The sequence below is a fragment of the Ambystoma mexicanum genome, chromosome 8, assembly GCF_040938575.1.
Source record: "Ambystoma mexicanum isolate Mex_15411 chromosome 8, UKY_AmexF1_1, whole genome shotgun sequence".
In the NCBI taxonomy this organism is placed as follows: Eukaryota; Metazoa; Chordata; class Amphibia; order Caudata; family Ambystomatidae; genus Ambystoma; species Ambystoma mexicanum.
The window spans coordinates 216,054,413-216,069,482 of record NC_090929.1 but is presented as its reverse complement, the minus strand read 5'-3'; the positions used below and the strand labels follow the sequence as shown (position 1 = coordinate 216,069,482).

Sequence of the window (15,070 nt, the reverse complement as noted above, 5' to 3'; positions counted from 1 at the left end):
CATCAACACAGCACCCGATTTGAAGGCAGAGTGCCACATTAGGAGAACAGTTTCTGTAACAATATATATACATATATGAATTCAGAGAAAAAACTTTTTTAAAGGGGCGTTATGGCTTAGTTATTATAATAATAAAAACCTTTCAAATTCAGAGAAAAAACGTTGTTAAGGGGACCTTATGGTTGCAGCACAAAATCAAAAATCAAAGAAATTCATCGGTTATGCTGTCCCACCATGTACTGCACAGAATAACACCAAGGACATCAAAGATGATATTGCAAATGGCATCATCAATGACATCACAAACTCTAATGTTCGTTTTATTCTCTGGTTATGGTATTTATTTCTCACTATAGTTTCCATGTGCGTGCATCAGGTGTGTGTCAATTGATGCTCTAATGATACTCTGTATATCAACACACTTGATTAGTAATTATTGTATGCTTTGCGCTTGGCTTGAAGTTTTTTTCTTAAGATTCTGCAAGGGTTGGATTTTTAATGTTACTCGCCAAATCTACCAGATCAAGGATGGTCTCCTTACTCCGATGCATGCTGCAGCCATTGCCTATGTTAATGTATTTTTATAATCCTATATTATTCACAGATTTTCAGTTTACAGTTTCTGTTTGAATAAGTACATTTCGTGATGCATGGAGTAGTTCATGAGAAGCACATCTATCACATTTCGTATGTTGATAACAATACTCTCAATATAAAAACTTGTAAGTACAGGATTGTTACAGATTAGTCATGTTATATGTTATGTCTTCAATGATGTAAACGATGATGTCCTGGGTATTAGTCTGAGCAATGCATGTCAGGGGCGTGAGTTATGGTTGCATAGCATACAAACACTGGCAAATTTCTTTGGTTATTCAATTTTGCACTGTAAACATAACGTCCCTTTCACAAAGTTTTTTCTCTGAATTTGAAAAGTTTTTATAGAGCAATGTAAACATAATGGGCCTCATTACGACCCAGGCGGTAAGTTACCGCCTGGGTCGTACCCTTACTACCATGGTGTAAACTATGTTTACACCATGGTGGATGGCGGATTTACCGCCCCATTCCAAGGTGAGTGGGGCGGTAAATCCCCATTTCCCATTTTACCCTTCCCCATTCCCATTTTTGCCCCATAGGGCATAATGGGAGTGGGGAAGGCGCTAATTACGCCACCGTAAATTACGGTGGCGTAATTAGCACCATGGTCCCTTAGCGCCATGGATTTTAACGCCTGCAAAAAGCAGGTGTTAAAATCACCATGGCGCTAAGGGACCTTGTAATCAGGCATTAAGGGTCGGCGCCGTTTACGGCGCCGTTAACCCCTTAACGCCTGACTCATAATGAGGCCCAATGTTTTTTACTGGTGCACCTTAAAGGCATGGTCTAGTAAAAAATGTTATTGTCCCTAAGGGTCGGCCATGTTTTTTTAAGCCTAAGTGGCTCGATTCTAGAAAACTTTCCTATGGACCTTACCCGAGTTTTCGTCCATTAAACGCACGCGAAAACAAGCACCAGGGCGCCGCCATTTTCTGATAATCCTATCACTTGCCGCATCGCCCTGGCTGACCTGCTTTTGTGGCACTAAATCAATTCCCCCGCCCCTGAGCCTGACATTATCCAAACATTCATATTCCCCACCTCTCTCCGTGACGTTACTGTGCTGCGTAGGCAAACGCGCCCAGTCGTCTTCTACGCGACTCCACACAGAACCCGGAAACCAACACAGACCATCTCACAACACAGCGCGCCACAATTCGGAATATGAAACTGTACTTTAAAATCAAACAGCAACACGGTACATTTGGTAAAGTACATTTATTTTACATTAAATGTTTAGAGAATATTCAGCAATTGCCATATGAACTCCGAAAGCCATTTATTTACTTTTATCTGTATCCGCCATGGTACACAGGGTGTTGCTTTTCGTTAAAAGAAGCACTTTGGAAGCACAGTGAACCGCAAGGCTGTTCCATCAACTAGGCACTAGTCCATCGTAAAGGTTGATATGTTGCTTCTAGCCACTAGTACAGCGTAAGGGCATGTGGGCCCTTGGCGATCGTCCCATAAAATTGTCAGTGTGCTCCAGTTGTTCACACGAAGCTGCAGGTGTCTACTATAAAAGCCATCTGCTGGTGTCGCAAACCGATGGCAGTAGCAGAAGGGGAGCAAATACCCTTCTGTTATGAAAACAAAAAAATTATAATTAGTCTCGTCAGCCGATCTTCATTAATATTACTTATTTTATTTATTACAGCCGATCAGAAACTATTTGCTTGCAAGGATAGTTCAATGGAGTATGTTTGGCTCTAAAATCAATGCGAAAAGTAACGAAATAAATCGAGGCCAACACACAATGATAAACGACAGTTAGTCTACATGCGTGAGGAATGATATGATATATGATATGGCATTTGTAACGCGCCTATACTCAAGTGTTTCTAGGCGCGACGAGGCAGGTGGGGAACAAGGGCAGACAGACAACGATCCTACTAGGCCAGGTGTCTTTCTGATCACGCATGGGGAAGGGGGGAGGGGGAGTAAAAGTCCTGTACATGGTTAGTTTAATACAAATTAAATAATAGGGCCAGCTGGTGGCAAGTGCAAGGTAAATGCCGGGAGAAGGGGCTGAAGGATACAGAGACAGTCCCGTAGTGCAGGTAGGCAGTGCAGGGAAAAGTGGCTGGGCCAAGGACCGAGATCGGTGAGACCAGTGGACCTGCATGCCCATGTGCCCACTACGAACACGTTTTCCTTGCTTTTCCTAACTCTTCATTCATTCATTTATTCATGCATCCATTCATTAAATCTTCATTCTGGTATAAAAGCGTGTAAAGATTTACTTACATTATATTTGAAATTTCCATTGTGTCTCTTCGTAATGCAGTCTGTAAAACGGACCGTGCTCTTGACAACGATTTTTCGTATACTGAACTAAAATGAAACTCGGTCTAGTTTCTGAATTTTCTGCCTTATCGTCTCTTACGTTATTGCGCACCCCCTTCAAATATAGTTCTTTCGGCATGGTCCCTGTCTCAAGGTCAAAAAACAATAGACCCTTATACATCCAGTGCGACATGTGGGCCTCATCTGGGCGCGAGCTGAAAATCAAAGCCGCTGTCCTTCGCATTCTTTATTTGCAACATCACGTAGTATAGGCATCTGTGAGAACTTGAAGTTTCGAATCCGTCTATGTAGTGCGCCTCAATGTGCAAATGCGAACTGGCTTCTCTCCCAAATGCCACGGCCCGCTTGGCTGGCGCGTTCTAAGTGCCCCAATTTTGTCCCCGTTATCTGCGAGCTTTGCAGCCCAAATTGAGACATTTAATTTTTGGCGGAAGGTCAGGGAAAGTATAAAGTACCACAGGAGTTGAGTTAAAAGTGAGATTTATTGTTTGTTTGTTTGTTTTATTATTTGCAATACGCAAGCCTCCCCTCCGTTAACAGTGCGCAGCATTTACATTTACATGAGATGAGACATGAGAAAAATATATATATACACTTGTATGAGGTGAATAGAGAGAATTCAAAGATGACACCCAGCTTGTTCGCCACCCATGATGGAGAAGGTAGGGGTTAGGGTTACAGGTACACTGTACAATAACATTTATTTACAAAAAGACAATCGTATTGCAATTATTTAAACCGGGATTTGTACTTCACAACCAGCTGTGGTTCGGGTGGGGATGGCACAGTCGCAATGTTCGGTGGCAATGGATCACTGCTCTGCACAGAAACGTCCAAAATTCCATATCTGTGCTTCTCTAACACAGCAACAATAAGGCCTTTCACAAAGTCGAACTGCATTTCATCATAGACTGGTTTGATCACCCATTGCTTACTTCGTTTTGAAAACACCTTAGTGTAGCGAGGCATCCTTACTTTACCCCTAGTCCTAGATTGTTCACGTCCGACATTGCTGTTATGGGCCAAGACCGCTAGTAGAGTGCGATGTTTCATGCCCCGAAAGCTAAAATGCAAGCGCTTTGGCCTGTACTTTAGGCACATATTGTGGAGCACCTCCAAATCTCCTGTGTGACAGAATTATGTCAGTCCTCTCAAATCTCTTGATAGAGTTTTGTCGAAAACAATCTTCTCAATGGCTTTGTGTGTCGGTGAAGATGGAATCAACCACTTCTTCTTCCGTGCCTCCTCTGGGGACAAAGGGCCATGTTCACATTGGTGGAAATGTTGATTTGCTGTCCAGCGGTGAACGTTGGTATAGTGGTGCATCAGTGACCGCCATTTTTCAAGTAGTATTTCCACTGACCCTTCACAAGTTTTTGAGCTCATCCAAAGATGGTTGATGATAGAATGGGAGCACTGCAAAATACTTTCAAAACCTTTTTTTTTCCCTGCAGCCGAGATTTTCTTATTGATTGATTTAGCAAGATGCCATACGTCAAATTGATGTTTAATATGTGGGAACTGCTCTCTCATTGTCTTGGCAATTGAAACGTGTCTATCCGTGGCTATGAGGTCGATGTGCATTCCCCTTGATTGTAGATATTCCACTGATTTTATAAATCCTAGTTTCTCCATGGCCACTGACGATGTACATTGTGTTACCTGCACGACCACCGAACTCACAATTTTCTTACTATCCATGTCCTGAAAGTGGTAGGTGCAGTACTTGGCAGAAAATCCAGGGCTGTCGCACTGTCCATCGCCGGCTAGCCTGAATCGTTTGCCTTCGAATGTACTTTCTAGAGACAATTGTTCAATTTTCCAAGCATCACTAATGGCCAGAAACAGATAATCACGTTGGTATATGTAGTACAGCGCTTTAGAAATGAAATGGAGTCCCACAAACTGAAAGAAAGCCTCTAACTTTCTAAAACTGGAGCCACTAAAAAGTGATGCAGCTGCACACAGTAGATTGCCTGCTGGCAGTTTCCTCAGCATCGGTTGTGCAGACCATGAGAACCTATGATTTAATCTACAGGCGGCATTTATTTTGACGTTACTGCCTTTTATTTGACGAGTCACATTAATCAATGCCTTCCTACATACTTTCCCTCTAATGGAATGCCCACATTTCAGCATACTTATAATTTCCATCAAACAACTGTCGAATACAATGTATTTGCTCTCTTTCATTAGACTGTCATCATGCGTCAACATTGTTTCGGCCTGTGACGTTGTGGAGATTTCAACACGTTGGAAAGTAATATCGCTGATATCAAGTTCTGATGCGTCTATGGATGCTGCGGCTGGTTCATTCTCTGTCATTTTGACATCTATTACTTCAACATTGATGGGAGAACACAACAATGTCGACAGGTTTTTTGATGGCAAATTTTTGGCGGGTGTAGATTGTGTGAATTGATCTGCAACTACTTCAGAGCTATCTTCAATACATTCAATAACATCTTCTTGTGGTGGTGCGGTCGCACTGTAGCTATGGTCCAATGCAACTTTGCTGTAGTCTCCAAAAACAGTGAATTCATGTTCTGGCCATTGGACATGAGCATCTCGAGCTTGAACACGCCTTGCCTCAATTAATAGTTCCTCCATAGTGTACACGGTCTGGCAAGCCACATCTCTCATTCGCTTCACTGTCTGTGTATGTATAGTTCTGACACCCACGGGTAACTGGAGGAGAGATTGGAAAAGGGATGTTCAGTTTAAACACAAGATAAAGTGTAGTACAATTGACTGGAAAAAAACATAAAATAGTCCCCAGCACAAACATTTTTTTAAAGTTATGAACTGTTTGTAACTAACCTTTTTTTGTTTTTTTTTCTTTCAACTTTTTTGACTCGACCTTCAACGTCTGCACGCTGTAGCTCCGATTCTTTTCCGCATATCCTCCTTTCCTCTTGCGCTGCAACGACTATATTTTCTGTATCCGCATAGACAGCACGGAATGAGGCTCCATCGTCTCCCTGAAACATAGTACTTTCATTACTATGTATCAAAATATTGTTAGCATAAAACACACATGAGGACGAACACACGGGTACATCTCAATAGCCAAACACGATTTAAACATTGTGTGCAACAATCAAACGACAAGTATTCGACCAGTGATGATCTATATCGATGGAGCTGTCAGTATCCATACCTCTGGCTCGGCATGGACTGCCATGAATGGTTGTATTGGAGAGGAGGCATCCGCATCTCCCTGAAACACAGTACTTGCATTAGTATGCTTTTCAATATTGGAAACACAACACACACTTGGGGTCGACGGCACAGGTACATATAAAGAGATAACCACAAATGATGCATTGTCCAAAAGAATCAAGGAAAATCTAAATATGATCACATTTCATCGACTTATTTCTCCGATTCCTTTACATCTGCATCATCTAAATGAGATGTTGTGATTGTGGTGGAAGCTCCGTCGTCTCCCTGAAACACAGTACTTGGATTAGTATGGTTTTCATATTGGAAACATAACACACACTTGGGGTCGAACGCACAGGTACATATAAAGAGATAACCACAAATGATGCATTGTCCAAAAGAATCAAGGAAAATCTAAATATGATCACATTTCATCGACTTATTTCTCCGATTTATTTACATCTGCATCATCTAAATGAGATGTTGTGATTGTAGTGGAAGCTTCGTCGTCTCCCTGAAACACAGCACTTGCGTTAATAGGGAAGAAAGTATAGCAAATGGAATCACGTTATATGATCACGCATGATGGAGCTGTCATTATCCATACCTCGTGCTGCTGAAGAATATCTATGGATGTTGCAAATGTAGTGCGCACTTTCGAAAGCTGTTGCGCCGATTCGTATACGCATGGTCCCGCTTCCACTTCCCCTGGAATTACTTGAATGTCAGGCTCTGCATCAAGTGCAGGGGTTGGTGCTCCATCAACTGCCTGAAACATAGTACTTGCATTAGTGAGGATTACAATAGTGAAAACATAACACACACCTGGGGTCGACAGCACAGGTACATATGAACGGCTAACCACGAATGAAACATTGTGTAGAACAATCAAACGACACGAATTCCAGCTCTGATGATGACGCTCGATGGAGCTGTCAGTATCCATACCTCCTGCTGGTGAAGAACATCTAGAAATGTTGTAGATGTGGCGGACGCTTCAGCATCTCCCTGAAAGACAGTACTTGCATTAGTATGGATAACACTAATTATAACTGAAAACAAACACCAGTGGACGATAACTAAGGTGTATATCAATTGGAAAGCACTAACCAAACATTCGGTAAAATAATTACACGATAAAATAAAACTATTACTTGACATGCATAAAACAAGTCTGTAGCGGATTAGCCTAGTAAGATTACCTGATATGCGCTAGAAGTGGTTGATAACTGCGACCACGTCAAGGATGTAGAATCTTCTTGCTTCAGATTCAAGGGATAGTCAAGAAGTTGTAAAGGTAAATTAATGATTGATAATGAAATGCCAATATTAAAAATAGCCATGTAAGGCGACAGAATACTTGAAAAATGCTCAATACAGCACAGTTCCCTGTTCCCATATATATACATTGCGTTTGTGGGTTATGAAATCGAAAAAGAATATATTGATGAATGTCATTATTCAAAAAACTATACACTCATATCAATATCGAAATTATTACAAGGGATAGAACACCTACAATATCAATTAATCCTTTTGGATACCTACACACTACCGCAAGGCCTAAAGCTAAATCCGCACACTTGACTCACCGGTGGCGGAATGTGGACGAATAGAGTGGGAATAGCGTTTTCGAGCAATTTCCGTGTCGTTCGCTGTTTATTCTTCTTTGTTACCCAAGATGTTGTGTACATGTCCAAGGAAAAGTGCCGGCTGCAGATGCGGTATCGATCACCCCTCTTGTCCTGTAAGACTTGCTGGACTCTACTTTCCAGCTCATCCAGTGGATATCCGCAATGTCTGACCCATTCTCTTATTCGATCAACAGTTTTCGGGAATACATGCATTTTAGTGCCTTCAGATTTCGCATGGGTCTTCGAAGGGCAGCCGCTAATCGAACAGGCAGGCATTGTTGATAAATCTGAAAAGTAAATATCGACATTATTATACAATCTTCAAGAATAAAGATTTGATACAAAAGTAAATGAATCATACAATGATCAATGCAAGGTTTGTTTTGGTCGCAGGAACTATACCAGTTCATTATGTGCGGCTTAGTATTTGCATAAGTTGCAGAAATGTATAAATGATGTGACTAAAATCTGAACATGTGACTCATCCCTTGGATGTTCTGTATTGCACGAGAAGGAAACATGCTTACATTATAGACTGGACCCCCGAAGGATGCAATTCGATGACAATAGACACAGATGAAAACAAATAGATCTATTGATAGCATAGCAATGGAAACTCAAGTCAATAGGAATGAGACCAATGAACTTAGCACTATTGTGTACTCTACTCGCAAATAGATAGAAATTTAAAAATCTGCGAAATATGACTAGGATACATGGCCTTACCTTGACCAACAAACAGTCGGATTCAGCAAGCAGAGCAGTATGTTGCAGGGGAATAGGTGGGTGGCCACAGGTAGCACACTGATGGGTTTGCTCTAAGCGGTCACAGAAGTTCACGGATAGCACGACGACGAGCAGATTAGCGTAGATCTCAGTGGTTGACAGGTAACACGTTCAGGAGTTGACTTGCAAAGCACAAAGATGTTCTCATGAGACATATCAAGTGGTTTATAAAGTATTAGAAACGGGTGTGTTTGTGAATGAATGACGTATGTATGTCGTGGTTTTAGAGGGGCGGCCTGCTTCAATGGGAGGCTTAGCTGGAGACACGGGGTCTGAGGAGGCCATGTGACCGATGGCCCCTTGGCGTGGGATACCTTTTGAAGTGTACATGTACTTTGGCACCTTGGCCTTTCGCGCCCCTGACAGCCCCCCATGCCAGCGCTCATCCACTGGCGCGAACCGCCTTTGATAGAGGGGGTGGGATGGATGGGCCTGGGGCATGAAGATAAGGCACAGGAAGATTGCTGAATGGAGACACACTTATGTGGATTGCAGGGGGGCGGCCTGCTTCAAGGGGAGGCTTGGCTGGAGACACAGGGTCTGAGGAGGCCATGTGACCGATGGCCCCTTGGCGTGGGATACCTTTTGAAGTGTACATGTACTTTAGCACCTTGGCCTTTCGCGCCCCTGACAGCCCCCCATGCCAGCGCTCATCCACTGGCGCAAACCGCCTTTGATAGAGGGGGGTGGGATGGATGGGCTTGGGGCGTGCAGATAAGGCACAGGAGGACTGCTGAATGGAGACACACTTATGTGGATTGCAGGGGGGCGGCCTGCTTCAAGGGGAGGCCTGGCTGGAGACACAGGGTCTGAGGAGGCCATGTGACCGATGGCCCCTTGGCGTGGGATACCTTCTGAAGTGTACATGTACTTTGGCACCTTGGCCTTTCGCGCCCCTGACAGCCCCCCATGCCAGCGCTCATCCACTGGTGCGAACCGCCTTTATATCAATATATAGTATATCGCCTTTATATCAATGATAGTATATCGTTGCTTATCAATAACAAATGCCACATACCAGAGATTCTTGTGAGCACAGACCCACACTTCAACCGGTGTATTATAGTGGTCAAGAACCTAAGGCCTGTATAATCCAATGGTAATTGTTAGTATAGATATATGTGTGACTTTTATAGAGACATAACCTACTGAAAGACTTTGAACAAGTGTTATTTAGTGCATGCATTATCGAGAATATGTTATGTTAGCTTAGATAGATAGTGACCACCCTGCTCCACAGCGACCAGACCTTCACCCATTCGGAGCACAGATGTCTGACGTCCATCCTTGAATGGAGACACACTTGATTCATTTAAAAAATCGAAACAACCGTTGTTAAAATATATGTGGTGTTTTATTTTTTATCTTATTTTCATGACACAAAAATACAAGACTTTAAAGATTATACAGGTCAGTTTGCAGCACAGCGAGAGAAAATCCCCTGTACTGACCGCTGTCACTCGGGAACGTTTCTCTAATGGCACGAACGGCACAGGCGGGTATCACTCTTCGAACGCGGTGTCCAAGCCTCCCGTGGAGCTACCATGTAAAGGAACGTTAGGCCACCAGCCTGTACCACCTGTAAAAATGAATGAAACAAACTGTTTTTAAATGACCAAGATAAGTTTAATAAACGTTTGTTGTCAATGACAATTCTTGTAACTAATGGCATTCTACACGGACAAATGCTATCTAGACAATGCACACTATTGAACGACTTACATGCGTTACAATGATATGTAGATGTAATTTTGGATATAGTAGAAGAACATGAAATAGGAGTGGCATGACACGCAGAGTATACTTACTCGTTACTCGGATTACGAGGACGAACAGTTGCGTGAAGTTCGTGCATAAGCACCATCATTATCCTCAACACGGCCCGGGTGAGGCAGGCTGCCCTGAAGTCTGGCAGCTCGGTGATGCATTGCGGTCGTGGTTCGCCTTCCGAAATGTAGGCCAGGCATCCCGAGTTTTCTCGGCAGCAGCAGTTCTCCTCCTCGGTCGGCATTAGCTCGCACCGATTGCATGGGCACCAGGTGGAGACGCCGTCCATGCGACTAGGCCCAGGCTCTTCATCTGTTGATTCGTCCTGCCAACTGCTGTCCGAATCCCCATCGTTTTCGCGTGCTTCCCTTTCCAGTAGTTCCTCCTCGGTATACTCGGGCTCGTACATGTAGGGCATTATTGTAGCCATTGTGTGTCAAACAAACTAAAATAATTTATCGCGGTGGTACTGGTATCTGTTCACACGGGCTACAAGCAACGAAGGTAGCTGACCAGAGCACTGAAACGAGTCACAGAATACTCAAAGTAACACAGAGAGAGGAATGGAATCGAAAATCTGCTGCTGTGTGTTGTGAAACGGTCTGTTTATACTTATTGAGGAAAGAGGCGTCCTGCCATTTCCATGGCGACACGTCATTAGCTGAGGCGCAGCGATTGTTGACACTAGACGTGCTTTGGCATTGGGAAATGGGCGGTACGAGTCTGCCGATGACAGGCTCAGGGGCGGGAGATTTGATTTAGTGCCGCAAAAGCAGGTCAGCCAGGGCGATGGGGGAAATGATAGGATTATCACAAAATGGCGGCTCCCTGGTGCTTGTTTTCGCGTGCGTTTAATGGACGAAAACTCGGGTAAGGTCCATAGGAAAGTTTTCTAAAATCGAGCCACTTAGGCTTAAAAAAACATGGCCGACCCGTAGGGACAATAAACATTTTTACTAGACCATGCCTTTAACCACAACGTCCCTTTAGCAATGCTTTTTCACTGAATTTCAAAGGGTTTTTATTACTGGGGGTGTTTCACGATGTTCCAGCACTGTATGTATGTTATTAAGAATTCCACTTTTAACATATATGCAAAAACTATAACGGTCCTTTAAAGAACATATTTTTTGCTGTGCATACTGATGTGTGTTTTTGCTGTACATACTGATGTGTGCCACTCTGAGCAGCACATTTTGGGAATGCAAGTCATGATTGAATTGTCTAGGGCATGAGTCCTAACCAAGACCCCAGCCCCACCAAATCACCCCCGCTAATGGCCTGCTAAGCATCTCAGAGTAGGCATTGGATGTTGGCACAGGCCATGCTCTTTGCCCACTTTAGCCCCTTACCCAGTACCTTGTGGCCATGGCCAGTGGCCAGATTGTCTGGGCATGGTGCAAATCCGCACAGCGGTTCGGGCTGTAGCCATGAACAAAATGTGTTTCGCATTGATGTCTATCAGGATTTGAAATGGTTTGGGGCCACCCCTACAACTCTGTACCCCATTGACGAAAATGCTCCGAAATTCAGTCGGGTCTATTTTTTGTGTGCAATTTTTATGCGGATTCGTCGAACGCGCCAATTAAGAGGCTGAACACAAAATATAGGCAAACATCGTGGCCCTTTGACTCAAAAAAGTAATCATGAAAATCAATCTCCATAATCAGAGAGATGTTTAGTCAAATGACGACAATCAGTGACTAATTAGGGAACAACCCTGTTTTGGAAAGCAGATGGGAGGGTCTAGGGGATGCAATTAAGAGAATTTCCAGACACTCATGATCATGAAACCTTACAGTGTTTATTGCAGCTGCCGCTCCTGTTCCAATGGCATCACCTTTCTGTTTTGCATAGGTTTGCATTCCCCTCCCCCATATTTTTATGGTCTGGATTCCGAGGATCTAGAAAGAAAATTCTACAGAAACAATGAAAAAGTGGCTAGCATTATGTCACATCATTTTATTTTAGTCGGTTTTATAAAGCGCACTGTTGCCGTTGTTATGGTCTGTTTGGAATGGGTTGGGCTAGGTTAGGTGGAGTAGAATGAAATGTGCATGTTTGCTTTGCTGTTGTGCTGATGAGTGCATATTGGAAACACTCAGCTCTGTGTGCACTTGGGGTATGTGTACCCAGAAATGGGACCAAGATGTAGGCATTCTGCTCAATTCCCTAGTAACGAGGTCTGCTCTGCAATCAGGGATGGGTTTAAAATTGCTGGCGGGATATGTGTGACAATATGGAGAGCTGTAGCGTTCTGAGGGTGTCATCGAAGAATTGTATTGAGAGACGACATGTCCACACCCTACATATGTGGGTTTGTGATCTGTATTTTTACAGTTGTTTATTATGACAAAACCCAATACTTGTCAGACGAACTACAAAGTAGCTCAAAGGCTCTCAAGAGCTATGCCGGTCTTCTACTTGGCTCAGTGGTATCACAGTCAGAAAAGGTAAGCTATCAGAAAATGATTGGCATACCGCCTTACCGTCTTCTGTGGTAACATGGGCTAAGAGCCGGCTCGACTCTTCAGAGAAGAACTCTTCAGTCCTGGAAGAATCGAAACAACAATAGTAGAGTTGGTACCAAACAAAAAAAATGAACAAGCATGCCTTTTATAAAATATGGACTTAACTAAACAAAGATAAAAACACTGAAACCTAAGACCTGCAAAGCAAGTACATAGATAATACAGGTTAGAAAGCCATAGGGCTTCATTAGGAGGCTGGCGGTAGGCGTGCCTGTATTACAGGCACAGCTGCCGCCGGTATTTATTTTTTACCGGCACCCAGTAATGGGAAATTACCGGGTCATTACGGCCTTGCCGGACTCGGTGATTGCCCATTCCTGGATGCCGGAAAATATTCTTTCCCATTCCCATTTGAGCCCCATAGGGCTCAATGGGAATGGGGAAGCCGGATACACCGGCTGCCGGTGCATCCGACATGCTATGCTCGCGGGTGCCAGTGCCGCCGCCAAGACAGACCTAGAGGCCGTAATGGCACCCGCGTGCAGAACTACGGTACTGGCATGCTCACTGTTACCGTAGTTCCTGGACCCGCAACCTTATAATGAGGCCCATAGATTGTATACTCTGGGTATTATAATTCAGGGGGAAAATAATGCAGGTAAGAGTGAATAAAACAGTGGAAACTCAGGGTAAAACGTTCACTTTTATAATCTTTTTGGCTAAGGAAGGAAAGGGGAAAAGGGAACCAATATAAAGTCAGGGGATTCAGGTTTCGTAGGATGGCCTTATAATGGGCCACCTAGTACTGGTTCACTACTCTACTGTCTTAAGCAGGCTCAACAGCGTGAAGCGTGAAGCGTGAAGCAGGCTTGCTGATGCTTCTGTGTGCAGCAGTGACAGAGATTCAGTTCAGGCATCTTCAGTGCAAGCAACTCAGGCTCAGAATGCAGCCAGCTGCATGAAGTATCAGGTTGTTCAAACAGGGGTCTGAGGCAGCTTGCAATCTCAAAACAGACCCCAAGGCTTCCTAGATGAAAATGTGATATGCTCAGTAACAGTATGTGACAGGGAGAATTCCCTTGGACTGTGGGATCCAAACATAATTTCCCTTGAGGAATTGTGGTCCTTTTCTGCTCCTCCCAAACCAGGAAGGATGTCCATAGTCATTTGCTGTAGGCTTGACATATCGGTTGAAGTGGCTTCCTGGATATAACCTTGTTGGAAGCAGTCAGTCTTTTGGTTCATCCACTTCCCTTAACACCCAATGATGTTAAAGAAGGGGTCATAATCTCCAGTCTTATGGGAAGGCCCTGTGACGAATCAACTTCTAGGGCACCAGTGGTTCAGGGATGAATATCGGTTTCTAAACCATCAATCAACACCACACCTCTAGTACACCATAAGGGATCTGAACAGATTGGAAACAAAAGTCAATTATAAACTTCATTGCCCTACTTTGGTAATATTGTCGGAACTGTAGGCTTATCTCTGCAAGGTTTTGGATCGTTGGTTAGTTGCAACACAGCAAAAATATAATTTATTACCCAATGATAAAAGGAACTGTCCAGTCAAGGTTGTATAAAAATATCTACTTTATTATTATCACAAGACACATCTCTAGAACACTTCAAAATACAACCCACCCTGTTTAGGAATGCAGAGGTCAGACATTTTCAAAGAAGGAAATGCGACGCACTCTGGATACTGACAGGAGGAAAGTCGGTAAAGCAATTGATCACATTAGTTCAAGGATACTTGGTTTCAACACAAAGGGAGCAATGGGTTGTAAAACGTCACTAGGGGCCTTCGGAGAAGGACCACGAGGACAGAACCATAACATACATGTGCTTGTAGAAGATGTTGGTGCTCGACAGAGAAGAGCCGGTTTCAGGGCATTTTGCAGCTTCTGTGACAGAGTTGAAGACGGGAGACAGCTGCAGATATCAAGCCGCAGACAGTTCAGCGGGCAAGGCTGGGTGGATGTCTGCAGGCTGGGCTACAAGGCGACTCGAGGTCAGGAATCGTTGTCTTAGTGCTGGTCGGTGGGTCTGAAGCACTGGTGGAGGTATCTCAGATGGCATTAGCGACTGTGGCGTAACAACAGTCAGTGGTACAGTTAGTCACAGTTTGAGGGGCTTGACTGGCTCGAAAATGTCCTTTAAAGTGGACGTCGGTAGATGCTTGTCCATGCACTCCTCCTAGCTTCGTCATTGGGCTTGCGTCATCCTTTAAGGTGGACGGCCCATAGCTGAGGAGAGTGTTGCAGGCAGCTGGCTTGTCCTTGGTTTGGTTCAGAGACTCTCTGGGACTTCCCACCTAAGAAGCTTGCTGCAGAGCCTA

At 43.8% G+C, this 15,070-nt stretch overlaps 1 protein-coding gene across 1 annotated transcript in view; it reads right to left on the bottom strand.

Annotated features, from left to right (window-relative positions):
- Nucleotides 1–12,699: 12,699 nt before the first annotated feature.
- The window catches only part of SARDH (sarcosine dehydrogenase), a 1,294,294-nt gene continuing 1,291,923 nt past the window's right edge, over nt 12,700–15,070 (bottom strand). The window contains exon 22 of the mRNA XM_069609627.1: nt 12,700–12,810. Coding sequence (XP_069465728.1) covers nt 12,770–12,810 — 41 coding nt within the window. The 3' untranslated portion in view covers nt 12,700–12,769. The remainder of the gene's footprint in view (nt 12,811–15,070) is intronic.